Source organism: Catharus ustulatus, chromosome 18, assembly GCF_009819885.2.
Source record: "Catharus ustulatus isolate bCatUst1 chromosome 18, bCatUst1.pri.v2, whole genome shotgun sequence".
NCBI lineage: Eukaryota > Metazoa > Chordata > Aves > Passeriformes > Turdidae > Catharus > Catharus ustulatus.
In genome coordinates, this window is record NC_046238.1 from 10,634,625 (window position 1) to 10,648,731 (window position 14,107).

The window sequence follows — 14,107 nt, forward strand, 5'->3', positions numbered from 1 at the left end:
CTAACTTACTGTGGTGCACTTAAAGATAAGGTAAAAAGCAGATGTTAATGCTTTTTGTATGCTGAAGGAGAATAACTACATTCCTTGTCTGTGCCAACTGCCTAAAGCTCCCTTCTACCTCAGTATGAAGAACACATTGAGCTGCTACACTCCTCAGGAGTGCAGGTACTTTTGATTCCTAGAGTGAAATAGGCAAGTTACTCAAGTGAAATAATGTTTTATTTTTTTAAAAAAATCGTTTAATAACATTTGGAATGGGGAATGAAGTCTAAATATGAACAAATGCTTTTCCTGTCCACTGCTTAACATGGACGATAACCTGTCACATCTTGATTAAACAAGTACAGAATGGAGGTGAACAGTAACAAGTGCCATTCAGTCTGTCTCTGTGCCATCATCATCCTCCTCCTCATCCCCACTTGGAGACGGCTCTTCTGTGAGGGAACAGCTCAACAAGGACTTCTGTATACATTGTCTTTCCTCTGCAATAAAGAAAGCAACAGAGGATTATTACTTGATCTCTTCACATACAATGGACCATCCTCCACTTCTAAAGACACAAACATTACATTTCTCAGACCAAGATTCAGAAGTAGCTCAGCATTTTCTACAAAAACCCCAGGAACCGAGGCCACATTTTAGGAAAGTGGCTGGAGAAACTCACCTTCATTTGTACAGTTTTGCAACAACCTCAGTAGCTGTGTTGTGTTATACTGAATCAGAAATTTCTGACATGTTCTTATGGTACCTGTGGAAGTCACAAGAACATCATGTACACAACCAAATGTTTCAGAGCTGCTCCTGTATTTCCCAGAGAGTACTGTATTAAGTGCCAAATCCCCCAGGAACCAAGGTTGTTAATGTAAATGCTTCGACGGGGCTGTAGACTTCATTTCTGCACTGCTGAAGTGGTGGAGTAATAATTTCTAACATGCAGTGCTTGTTAGTTCTCCTGCTGGTTAATTTTCACCATACACAGGATACTATACTTTGAAAATATATTTTAAAATAATCTAACATTGTATTTGCTGCTCTGGTTTTGTGATAAATGTAATGAAGCTTCAAGTTAACTAACGAAGGTTAAAAAAAGAACTGGTGCCTGTTTCTTATTTAGATCTGCTGCAAGCAGTTACTGTTTTAACACACGAGGAATGTGTCGCACCCAGAGCAGCACCACGGGGGCATGGCAGGTATGATTAAAGCTCCGTCCTCCCCCCAGGCCCGGGGGCTGCTGACCTCCGACGTGCAGGGTGTTGAGGAAGCAGGGGTAGCGCTGGGCGCGGCTCTCCAGGGAGCGCACGAAGGGCAGCGCGGAGCACAGCAGCCGGTACGAGTCCTTGCGGCAGCGCAGCAGCACCGTCCCGGTGTAGGCGTTCAGGTACTTCACTGCGGGAAACACGCACGGCTGAGCGGAGCCGCAGGGACCCGCGCCCTGGGGCCCCGCACCCCGGGGCCGCCCGCACCTGTGAAGGAGATGGAGCAGCACGCCAGGCCGTAGTCCCCGTGCACCCGCGTGATGGCGTCTCTGATGGCAAGGCCCAGCGCGCGGTCCTCGATGCACTGCCGGCACCGCGGGTCCTCCGAGATCACCTCGCAGAGCACGTACCTGCGGGAGAGCGTGAGAGCGTGTGAGTGGCGCGGGACCGGCCCGGGCACGGCAGCGCCTCCCGCCCGCCTCACCTGTTCTTGAAGCGCACCATGGCGGCGGCGGCGCGCGGCACGGACGGACGGCGCGCCCGGCCAATGGGCGCGAGCCTCTGCTGCTGTAGCCAATGGCTGGTGTGCGGGGGCGGGGACAAGGAGCTCAGCGCGGCCCCGCCCCCGAGGCGGCCCCGCCTCCCTCATGGGCCGGCGCGTGCGCGGTGCTGCCGCGAGCCGCCGGCGGTCACGGAGTCTGAACGGCTTGGGCTGGGAAAGAGCCGAAGGCATCCTGCCCGTTCCATGACCAGTAACCAGCTGGTTAGCCAGACCACGTCCGGTCTTTCCTTAAACACTTCCAGAGACGGTAACTCCATCACCCTTTCTGTGAAGAAATTCCTCATGACCAAACTAAACTTCCCTTGGCGCAGCTTAACACTGTCCGATTCCTATCTGACTCCAGCTCCCTTTCAGGTACTTGTAGAGCGATGAGGTCTCTCCTGAAGCTCCTCCAGGCCAAGCACCCCAAACTCCTCAGCCGTTCTTCCAAGGACGTACGCTCCAGACCCTTTCCCAGCTCCGCTGCCCTCCTCTGGATCCACTGCCCTATTAGTGGAGGATATCCTGGCACGTTCTGGCTGGGGTATATTACACCTCAGTATCCTTCCTGAACTGGGGGGCCCAGAGCTGGACTCGGCACGTGAGGCGCGGCCTCAGCAGTGCCGAGTGCAGGGGGACGATGGCTCCCTGGTCCCCCAGCCCGCGCCATTCCCGGTTCCCATTGTCCCTCCTGTCCCCCGCTCCCCTCCGGCTCCCGCGCGCCGCCCCCACCGCCCGCTCCCGCCCTCCGCCAGGGGGCGCGCGCGGGCCGGCGTGAGGGGGCGGCTGAGGAGGCGGCGGGAGCGCGGGCTTGGACGAAGGCGAGACGCTTCGCTTGTAGTCCCTTTGGCTGCCTTGCACCGACCCGCCCTGGCCAAGACAGCCTGTTTTGTGCCTAAACAGTCTAAATTATGTATACGGCACGTCTCCGTGCCGTGGGACCCGCGGGAGGTCTGGTGGAGGCGGACGAGTACCTGGCCCTCGAAGGCTTCAGCAGAGCGTCCAGAGCCTCCCCGGTGCTCCTGGAAAGGGCTCTGTCTTTGCTGCCTCAGAAAAGTGCTCCTCAGTATTTGTAGCTCCTCAGGCTCCAGGTATCGGGGGTTTGGGGATATGTGCTAATTAATGACAACAGCTAAGGAAATTGTGGAACAGAGCTACTTCCTGTAATAATTTTTATAATGGTGTCCCAAACTGTGCTGTGTGACAGTGAGGGCTTTCCGAAAGGATCTGTTAGGAGAATAAACTGAGGAGAGGGGAATGGGGAGAATAAGGGAAAAGATGTGAGGTGGATATCTGAATGTGAGATGGGAGAAAGAGTTTCACCGAGGTTCTTGAGCCAAGTCGCATAGGAGTGCTGAGACACTGTAGATTGAGTGGGAACTCATTGCTAATTCAGAGTGGAAACATCTTTAATGACCTTCATTCTAGACACATAAAACAATGATAAACCCAGTGGAAATCCTGTTGTGGGTGATAAACTTCTGCCCTCTGAAACAGATGCCTGTTCTGCTGCTCTCTCCCTTTGGCGATTAACTCCTCTCCTTCACCTGTGATCACGTTTTCAAGTCATGTTTTTTTCTGAGAACTGCAGAATATGAGTTGCCTGGGGAGAACAAAGCAGGAAGCCCAGTATGGACTTCTAAAAGACCTTTTCTTTTGGGTGGTGATCAAAGGGACTGGGGGCAGTTTTAAAGCTAATGCAGATAGAAACATTTTCTCGATAAGAGGACTGCATTGCATTGATCTTTGCCATATTGCTCTGTGTTTTAGTATTCAAATGGGGATCTAACAGTCATCTGTTCCACTTGTCAATACAATGAGCTCCTAGGTGATAAGCTAGTCTCACATTTTTGGACAATATTAAAGTTCATGAAGATTCTAATTGATTTTCTTTTTGGAGTGAGATTCCAGTTTTGGCTTACAGTGTGCCTGCCAGGTACATTTCCCTGCTGCCTCTGTGTTTGTGGTGGCATCCCCTATCCTTCCTTCTGACAGGGCTCGGGTTGCCCTGTGCTGCTCAGGTTGCTTTTATCCATCCCATCCTTTATTTTCTTCTCGCAGAGGCACACTGGGCTCTGACAAGCAGAGCATGTGAGTGCACTCTGCCCTGTAATCCAATAGGACATGTGCACTGTGCGTGCTACAGGCTGGGCCCTGTGCACAGCACAGGCCTCTGTTTTCGGTCCAGAAGGCTGATCAGGAGAGACATGGTGCAGAGAGCAGTGTTGTGAGATAGCCCCGTGCTGCTTCATTTCATGTAGGATATTGCCTTAGTTCCCTATTGCTGGTTTTGGAGAGCAGACCTGAGTCACCACAGCTCCCTGCACAGTCACTGTCTGTGTTAATACGAGGTGTGTGAGCCCAGTCAGGCATCCTGGTGTGCTGAGCTGACAGCACAGGACTAAAAGGTTACAACATCTCCACATTTGTTTTCCCACCTCCTCACTCTCATCCTCTGCCAGCTCTGCTATATTGATTCCAGTCAGGCATTCAAGGAACTATTGCAAGTGATGGTGAGTTATACACTCAAAGTGGGAAAGAACTCTCTCCTAAGAAAAGATCTGAGAGAGGAAAAAAAAAGAAAATGTTATTTAAATGGAAGAATGGGTCAAGAGACCTGCCAAGAGAGAGGATGGATGTCTCTCCTGCAGACTGGGAGAGGCAATGTGGCCTTGGGATGTCTAAGGAGGACAGAGCATGCAAGGACAGGGGGAAATAACATGTACTGTCTATACACATTAGAGACAATTTGTAAAGCAGTTTGAGAACCTTCAATAGAAGATTCTCCACCTGTGTAAATGTTCATCAGTGATTGTCCAATGAAGTGGTGGCACTAGGGAGGTGCAGGAGGATTACTGAGGTTTCATCCTCCCAACTGCTGTTTGTTATTTGTGGTAGTATGCCTGCAGAGGAGATAGTACCTATCAGTTTGAGCTGGTTTTATTATAATTTTAGTTCATTATTTGACATTTTACTATTGGCCTGAAGGTCTAGACCCTCACTTTGGATTTACATGTCACCTCTATCTCCAGGTTGCAGGTCAGATTGCATTTGTTTTGTATGGAATTAATTGTGCTAATAATCTGCAATAGACAGTGATGAATGCAAGTTTTCTTGTGTGAAGCCAGCTCCTAGAGTTTGTATGTATTTGCTAATTAATAATTACTAGTAATTAAAATTGCTAGTAAAAGTATTCAATAATGCACACACACATATTTTAGTGAATCCTTGCACTCTTTTTAGGTAGAATGCTTCCATTTTACAGATGAGAAAACTAAGATATAGGGGAAGTAAACAGGTTCTTCACAGTGAGCAACTGTCAGTCTGGAGATAGAGAGCAAGGACATGAAGTGAGTAGAAAGAACTGGCAGATCAGCATATTGGTATGTTGCTCGTGCATGAAGTAGCCGAGTAATTATGTTCTGGACTAAAATTAGGATGCATTTCTACTCCATCCTTGTGATACCACAATTATATCTTCCATGTGTAGCCAAAATAATGATTTTTGCTTCTCTCTGAAAGCACAGAAGTGGATATGCCATCAGGTATGGTAGCAGAATTGGGGGAGACAACTAATTTTGTTCCACTATATACACACTGAATCCCCAGATAACCTCAGAGCTGAAAATACAAAACAATCTGGCTAAAATTAAAACTGCTTCTTAAATCCTGTCTGATGTTGCCTGAAGCTTTTTGTTCAGTTTATCTTCACAAGGTCACTGAGACAGAAGAGTGCATTCTCTGAGCGTGCTGGCCTGGAGCTTTTCATGCATTTGCTTTCATTTAACATTTGGGACATTCTCCTTCTCCCTTTGGTCTCTTCCTTTGTACTCTCCCTCATTTTCTGTCTCTCCTCTCTTTTGAGTTGAAATTCCCTCAGATCAATACAAGTAAGACTAAAAGCTATGTAATCATTAATCATAATCTTTCTGTACACTCAAGCTGTCATGGGTCAGAGCCTGCTGGTCTGTCAGAGCTGCCACACGAGCTGCCCTCTGTGCTGCCTGCAGCACTGCCCTCATCTTTGCTGTCATCCTGCCATGTGGAGTAATTCTCTTGCAGAACCAAGTGTTTCAAGCAAATTCTGTTGCAGCCTCTTTCAGTGCTGGCAGTGCGATCTTGGACTACTTGCTGAAGTTCAAAATAGTAAATTCACATTTCTTGGATTTTTTTCTTAATAGTCAAGAACAGGATGTGCTCTGAAAGACATCCCATGTCTTTATAAGGGGAACTTTCATTAAATTGGGAATTGGAAGTGACGTTGGAAGATTGAAGCCACATATTAAGATCTGATAAAGGGCATTGTCTGTGAGTTTGGCATGTGCTATCTAGTGTGAACACAGAATCAGAAGTCTCCCTGTGCAGCAAAAACCAGTGTGAGAGAAGAGCAGTACAAAAAGGTCATGTGCCAAGTGAGAAGCTGGACCTAGAGTTCTGGGTTTCATTTTCTCCAGCTCTGCAGTGGGAATAATTGCGTATACCTTATTCATAGATATATGTTAAAAATTACTAAATTGTCCATTTGAATGTTACTATTTATCAAATATGGTAAAACTGCTGTTCTGTACAAGATATATGTAGGCAGCACACTTCATTTGCAGCAAACTGCTGCAAGAAGCTAACAGCTGCTTCCAAACTAGTTAATTAAATTAAGGCAAGAACTAGAATATTGGTTCAGATGCTTCAAGATTCTTTTCTCTTTTCTGTATTACAGAACACAGACTCAACTGTAAACCACATAACTTACTATGTAATCTGCTGTGTAAAACCCCCATGTTTAATACCTCCTTAACAGGGATGTTAAGATGGATTAATTATTCTTTTTGTGGTCTCTGAAGATAAAGGGTAATTACTATTAATTATGTGTAATTGAAAAAGTGCTCCTTCACAAAGAATCCAGTAGCATTGGCAGGAGTTTAACTTATTGCTGCCTATAGAGGAGTCTTACAACATTCCATAATGTTGTGGCAAAGGCTGCCATAAACTTAAAAATGGTCTCAGTGAGTCTTACTCACTTTGCAGCCCACACCTGCGACCAGGATTTTCAGACAGCAGATCTCAGAGCAGCCTGTGAGAAAGGGCTGGTGTTTTGTTCTGTGCTGAATGCACTGAAACACGAGGTGCAGTTTGAAGGAGTGGTTGTTATTGAAGATGCTGTAAGACTTTTCCTCAGTAAATTTCCAGAAATCTGTGGAATAACCACCAAAGGGAAAGTATTAGAAAACAAACAATCACAACAAAGTGGGAGATTGCCTGTCTGGGGAGGAAGCTTATGAAAAAAAGGAAAAAACACCCATGACTCTTTCAAAACCATTATGTCTTTTGTGGGTAAGCACAGACAGCAGAAATATCTGACAGAGTGCAGACTGTGTTGAAATATTTGAATTTAGCTGAAAAAGAAAAGAAAATTTAGAATTTTTACAAGAGCAGAGCACTCTCAATTATGTAAAATTATAACCCAAAATTTTTAACAGCCGTACGGATTTCTGTTGTCAAAATATGTAGGTACATAACTTCCTTTAATTACAGCAGGAGCTGGGCACCTTCCTATGCATAAAAATCTGGCCTTTAAGCTCTCCAGGCCTGAGTTTCACATTGGCAAAATGAGGATAATAACATATATCTACTTCAAGGACTGCTACAAATAAATTATTGAGTTATTTTGCTCTTAGGTAATAGAATAAATGAGATAACAGAAACTCGTATGGCATAAACATAGCCTACCGTGACTAACCTTCTTCACATATAAATTGGTGTAGGGGCCACTCTGAAACAAAAATGATGTGTGTGGTGTTGCTGTTGTCTTGCAGATCTTTGCTCTCTGCTTCTCCTTTCCCCTGAATTCCCATGAGCAGATTAAGCCAAGGCCCTATTTTACAGTAAGATGTATCTGCTTATGTTGCTGCATACTGAATAATCCTTTCTTTATGTGGCTTTGTGTTTAACTCCAGCAGCCTAGGAGCAGCATAGGATCAGAGTCTTCTGCAGAGCACTGGTCTCCTGATGAGGGAGGCAATGAAAAACATTTTCCAGTCCATCCATCACTCAGTGCTAAGGCGAGAGGACAGGCATCCTGGAGCAACCTTATATAATGTGTGCCTGCTGCCTGGCTCCGGCTGGGCAGCAGCCGCGCGTGCAGGGGAGAAGGGGGGCTGTTCTGGAGCTGCTCACTGGGGTACAGCCAGGGCACCCCTTGGCAGCTGCAGGGTCTCAGCTTGTGCTGGTGTCAGCTTGGTGCAAGGAGTGTGTCAGTCACTGCCAACTGGGGCACGCAGGTCTCAGCTCTCTGCCTGACCCACTCTGACAGAGACCTCCCCACCCGTCTGTTCTTGCCTGGATCCAGTTTTAGCTGCAGTGTCCCACAGCCCAGCACAGCAAGTGAAAGCCCCTCAAAAGCAGAGCAGGGTGTAGTGTGTGGTGTGATTTGGGTGGGGAGAATCAGGAGTGACTTTGTTTCTGCTGTACTCACTGGGGTTGCTCACAAAGACCAGTAAATGCAAACAGATTTCCAGGGGCAATGGCTGTTACAGATCAGAGAAGACAAAAAGCACTGGGAGCATCTGGCCTATTTTGGGAAGCTTGCTAGGGCTTTTTATTTTTATTTTGTTCAATTTTTTTTTTCTAAAGATGTGCTTGTACCTCAGTCAGAGTGTCAATATTTGTCACTTTTTTAGCTATGTGCACTGTAAAGACCAAAAGAAAAAAAATGTCTTGCTGGATTTTCAAAGCTGTTGCCACCAGTTGCCTTGAGGGTACAGGAGTTTGAGCTGCACTTGAGATGCCTTCTGCCTGCTGCTGGTTGGTTCCAAGCTAAAGCTCCTGGTAATGCAGTGCTTGATAGTGTCTGCCAGAGTGAGATGACCAGGGGGAATTCACCCAGGGCACATCCCTCAGGCCTCCTCAGTAAAATTCCACAGTGTTCATGCTGGAACTCGAGGAGTTGTTTCTATGTGCCCTTCTGTGTTCCTGTTTCATACCTGTGATGCTTAAAAGATCATGTTCATCCCCCTGTAACATTAGTGATTTAATTAGAGCTGAATTTGGTCCCAGTGTGTCTGAACATGAGCAGCATCCATCCAGTCATCTAAAGGATCAGATCTGGTTTCTTCTCTCCCTCAGTATTGGTGGCATCTGGTTTCATTTTCCATCTTTCCTAAGGGAGCTCACTTTTCCCCACATTTCAGCATATGCTTGTTGTATCTCAGCACCCTGGGCTGCCCGCATGTCCGTGCCAAGCCAAGTGCCACTCTTCCAGCCAGCAAGGCACAAGATGGTGTAGAGACAGAATGTGAGACACACTGGGAATTGTGGACTGTGTGTAGCTTAAAACCAAAACCTGCTTACAGGTCAAGAAACTAAGCTGGAACCAGTTAAGTGCGGGGTTTTTTCCTCTCTGTAGGATGCGTAGTGGTAGCGAGATTTTCATCCTGTAGAAACCAGTGGTTTTGCAGTATAGCTTCTCTTTGTCAGTACCAAAACAGGCACTGAAGGGACACCATTTTCAGGGTAAGTGCCAGGGGGGGACCCTGCTGATGCAGTAGCTCCACACTCACAGCTTTGCAATTTAACGTCCGGCACTGTCTGCAGGACGTCCCGGTTATTTCTGAAGATGCTGGCATGGGAAATGTTCTACATGTGACAGTTTGTCTCCAGAAGATGGACTGGCTCTTTTAACTTGTTCTATCTCTTCTACTTCCCTGTCCCCACCCCAACCACTTGGCAAAAATTTTCTTAGCTATGTTTGTGGCGTGCAGAGGGACAGCTATTCTATCGATAAATATTAAGTTCTTCTTTTATAAAATGTAGAATTTAAAAAAACCGTAAAATTATTATTTTGAGTATTTATTAGATTGCTCTAAAATATACCTTCAGCTCTCAACATTTTTATGTATATTGCTACGTTAATGAATCTATTGCTTGAAAAAGAATATATACTCTCTGTTGTTTCTCTATTATTATAATGTTACCCAGAATTGTAAGATCAGCACCTGTGAGTCAGATCACAGACAGTAACAAAATAATTTTAGAATGATTTTATTTAATTAATTTACTTAAATTATACATACTAAGCTCTTTTATTTTTGGGACTTGCAGGGTGCAGGTCTTTCTCTGTAAGTGTGGGGGCAAGCAACTTCATTAGTCTTTTAATAATCTTTTCGTATCAGAGACGGATGGTGTCATCTGATATTGAAGCTCGTTTTTTAATAAAATTGCAGCAATTTATAACATGGATACAGAGCTCCTGCTCCCGTTAATGTTCCCTCCTACTCCACCCCGTATTCTCCAACTGAGAGCTACCACAGTGACAAAAACAGGAAATTGCAGGACAGGTACTAAATCTTGAGTTCAGTTCTTTGGTGCCTTTCACACGTTATAGCTTTATAGAGGAGGTGATGTTTTGAGGACAAGGTATAAGTAACTTTAGATTAAGTAATGGACTTAAGAACTTCATATGCAAGCAGACTGGTTTTGTGGCTGTCAGTGCTGAGTAACCGTGTCACTGATGCAGTCTGCTGCTCTCTGTAGCATTATTCATAAGCTCCCATGCCAAACAGCAGTCAAACTCCTCAGGCTGTGCCGACCTGGGGATTAGCACACTCGCAGGGCGGTTAAAGTCACTTTGCCTCGGGTCTTCTGCCTTTGAAAAGTGCCCAAGGCTAATCACTGTGAAATGTGACGCCTGTCATGTCTTCTTGTTCAAGTATGTGCAGCAGGCCTGTCATTCACTAAAAGCCTTAACATCTGTTATTACATGGTAATCCTCATGCATCAGGCTTCCAAATAAGAAACTGGTGGAGTCCAACAAGGTATGGCTCAGCCTTGGTTTGCATAATTCCCAGAATGCAAGGCAACTTGCTCTCCCTTCTGAAATCATTAATAAGCAATAAGAATATTATATAAGCTGGCATCTTTTTTTAAACCATGATAATTTCAAATGCTATTATAATTAGGATGAAGATGGGAGTTTGAGCTGGGGGAGGGAACAGAGAAAGGATTAAGCTGATCTCCACCATGACGTTAGAAGGTGGCTTTGTCTGCTCTATCCTAGTTTGGACAATAATGGATACACTTTAAAAACATGAAGAGGCAAATAGACAATTTATTTAAAAGTATTAATCCTTTTCATCCTGAAATGTTATCTCTTACCATAAATAGGATCACAGCTCTCCAGTCCACTCATATTCTGACTAATTGACCCTGTAGAAAAGCCTGAAGAGCAATATGTGTTTGTGTTGTACCCTGGCTCCATAGTGGGTCTCATAAAGTGTACAAAATTATTCTGTGGCCAAGAATATCTTTGCTTAAGCCAGAGTGATTACTTGGTGATTGAGACTGCAGTGCTGTCACATCACAAGACGTGGCATCTTGGGTGGCAGGTCCCAAGCCCGACTCATCAGATGTGATATTTTAATGACAAAAAGTTTAGTGTCTTAATTGAGGAGGTGGGACTTGCTGGAGAAGGAAAACCAGGTACAAATATGGTTCATAGATGTAACTAATAGTGCCACTTCCTTTGGAATAGGGAAGATTTAAATAGGCACTTGTCACAATCATTTCCCTCTAATGCTGCAGCAGCCCTTGGATCTGAGCATGTTCCTGATGTTCCCCCTCACTCACATGCACGAACACGGGGAGGCAGGCGGGAGGAGGCAGCTGCACTGACACACTATGGGGTTTGCAAGAACACCATGGCAATTTAGAGGAGCGATTAAAAGATTGCAAACATTTATTAATAGCTTTGCTGCTGCAGCAGCTCTGCCAGAGAAGCCTTGCTTCCTCTGGGATGCTCTTACCTCCTGCCTGTTTCCTTCCAGAGCTTTAGAATTTGAAAAGTCAGGTTTGGATTGGGTTTCAGTTCAAAACCATCGTACTGCAGACCAGATTAACCCACTACTCAGGTGAGGGGACAAGGGGGACTTGGATGTGGGGAAGAAACAAGAGAAAGTATGCAGAGCAAAAATATTTTTTTTTTTGCCAACTATTTCTTGGTCTTTCTTTTCTTCTCTGTGCTGCTTTCTCTTTCTTACATTGTTCCTCTTTACCCATTCCTTCTCTTCTCTCTTGAGACAGAGTGACTTTTTGTTCAGTGCATTGGCACTGATTCAGATGGGGGCCTACAGTGCCCTTTTGATATTGTATAACAAAATCAATGAAAGATGGACATAAAAACAGTATTGGAGAACATCTGCTGAAAATTCTGCAGAGCGATCTAATTTCCTAGCCCTAGCATAATCAGTTCCTTTGTGAGTCTCATGACTCCATTGATGTCTCTTCAGAGTTTTAACACTGGGGATAGGGAGGAGGTGAACATTCAATTAAAAAAAAAAAGAAAATAAAGGAAAGGGCAATTTGCAAGAGCACAAGAAATCACCTTAATCTTCATGGCTGATCCTGCTGAACAGCAGTAAACACTGTAAATTAGATGGGCAATTCTGATGTTTGAGTGCACAGTGTCTGAGGCATTTTTATCCCACAGAGCAGATGATGGTGACTGACTGATACAGGTTTGCAATAGGAGAATATTTATCCTACACATGTGGTGACTGCCTCCATATTCCCATCCACAGTGGAATAATCAGTTTCTTTTGCTTTTTATTTTTCTTAAACTGAGTCCCAAGAGAAACCAAAATGTCCAGACAGGCTAAAAGGAATACATTTTTCTGTTCAACAACAGTGACAGCAAATACACATGCTGTGTCCTGGTCATTGTGTGAAGTCCTGCTGTAGCTGAGGTGGATGACAGTGCACTTCAGCTGTGGCATTTCCTGTACAGTAAGGCCAAGCAACTGGATGTGCATTGGGCATCAGCACCTTTTTACCTCAACTTTTAGTTCCACCAGAAACATTTTTCTTCTTTTCATACACACAATTTAATCATATCTTGTTGCATTATTGCTATATCTCTGCTCAATGCAGTAGAATAGGCAGAGGGGAAAGCAAAGTGGATCCAGTGGATCAGAAAGGAGAAAAAAGATGATGTTGAAAAAATGCAGGAATGAAATTAGGAGTTGAATTACAGGTCCTGGATTACTCTTACCTGAACCTGCTGTGGGTTGAGTTGGGATTTTTTAACTGCTTCCCCTCTTCCTTGAAGTTTTCAGTTTAGATATTTCCTTGGTCACTTTTCAAGTGTAGTGTTCAATTTGGAACTTGATGAGCACGAAGTTTTCTCTATTGCAAGGGAGTGTTGCTTATGAAAAACTCCTGGTTATCTCTGTTCACCTTGTATACCATGCTCTTTGTGGGAAACTGCCCAAGCTGAGACATAACAGAAAACATCCTCCCATGGGATGTTTAAGGAAAGTCTGTATAAATTTCTGGAGAGTTTGGCAGACAGCCTTTAGGACTTACAAAGGCCTGCCTTTCCAGGAAATATGTGTAATACTTTGAATAATCCTTGTCTAAAACCAGAGAACCCATGGATACTTTTGAGCTAATTGGTTGTTCACTTTTCGTCTTTAGGAGCTGGAATTCTCCTTGTTCAGAGTAACCAAAGAATGACATTGATGAGGATGAAACAGACCTGGAAGTCAGAGAGGTACCTGGTCTCAGGTAAGAAAGAATATAGATAGGGTCCTGCAAACACCAGTTCAACCAAAGGAACGACGTTTCTTGTTTGATGGTTGCAAGTGGCAGCCCTTGCAGGCAGTGGCAGCTACATTGCTCAACTGTCCAATCAAAATTCTCATCCTCCTCTAGCAGCAGCTATTTCATTCCCATTGGTTTCAGTACTTGGAATTTCCAAGTTTGCTGTGTGTGACAAGAGGATGGCTCACAGTCCTGGGGCTGTTAAGACATGTGTTGGTGGAATTGTTTTGTTGAGATTTTTTTCCTGTCCTACAGGTTATTTTACGAATGTGTTGGCCTTTACAAATATTTAAAACAATAAACTGTATTTCATTAGCATTTCCCTCTTCCATCAGGATCTTGGCCCTTACTAAGGCTCTTGCCTCCCATATTCCTAGTTTTCTTTTTATTAACTGTTTTCTTGCTTATTAGTAAAACTATGCATTGTGTTTCTTAAGTATCAGAATTACCATTCTCTTAGCCATAGGACTGTCACTCTAGCTTTTGCCATTGGCATTCCCAGGTATTGTTAGGACAGGTGCTCCCTCTGGGTACACTGGTCATATCTCTGGAAGTAATTGGAGTTGTACTTTGCAAATGAGCAAAGAATTTGCTGTCTTATATATTGAGATATGTCCTATAACTTGTACTGGCTGCTATCTCTGCATCCAAGTGGCAAGTAACAGGACTACAGCTGTGGATGAAATGCCTTGCTCTGAGATTCAAATACAGCAAAGGACCAAAGCATTAAGTTTCTGCAAAGTAGGGAGGTGAGGCTCTTGTGCTCACTGCTATGGGAGCC

The 14,107-nt window shown here is 44.7% G+C and overlaps 1 protein-coding gene across 1 annotated transcript; it reads right to left on the reverse strand.

The window, feature by feature from the left end:
* Positions 1–201: 201 nt before the first annotated feature.
* On the reverse strand, positions 202–1,727 carry POP5 (POP5 homolog, ribonuclease P/MRP subunit). The gene is made up of 5 exons (XM_033075661.1): positions 1,681–1,727; positions 1,464–1,606; positions 1,237–1,386; positions 665–748; positions 202–482 (listed from the first exon to the last, which is right to left on the reverse strand). The coding sequence occupies exons 1-5, from the start codon at positions 1,698–1,700 to the stop codon at positions 376–378; spliced, it is 504 nt and encodes a 167-aa protein (XP_032931552.1). The 5' UTR covers positions 1,701–1,727; the 3' UTR covers positions 202–375.
* Positions 1,728–14,107: the final 12,380 nt, after the last annotated feature.

Coding starts and splice junctions, on each gene's coding strand:
- POP5 (XM_033075661.1), bottom strand. CDS start 1,700: ATGGTGCGCTTCAAGAACAG. Junction 1,607..1,680: donor ATGGTGCGCTTCAAGAACAG/GTGAGGCGGGCG, acceptor GCTCTCCCGCAG/GTACGTGCTCTGCGAGGTGA. Junction 749..1,236: donor CAACACCCTGCACGTCGGAG/GTCAGCAGCCCC, acceptor TGACTTCCACAG/GTACCATAAGAACATGTCAG.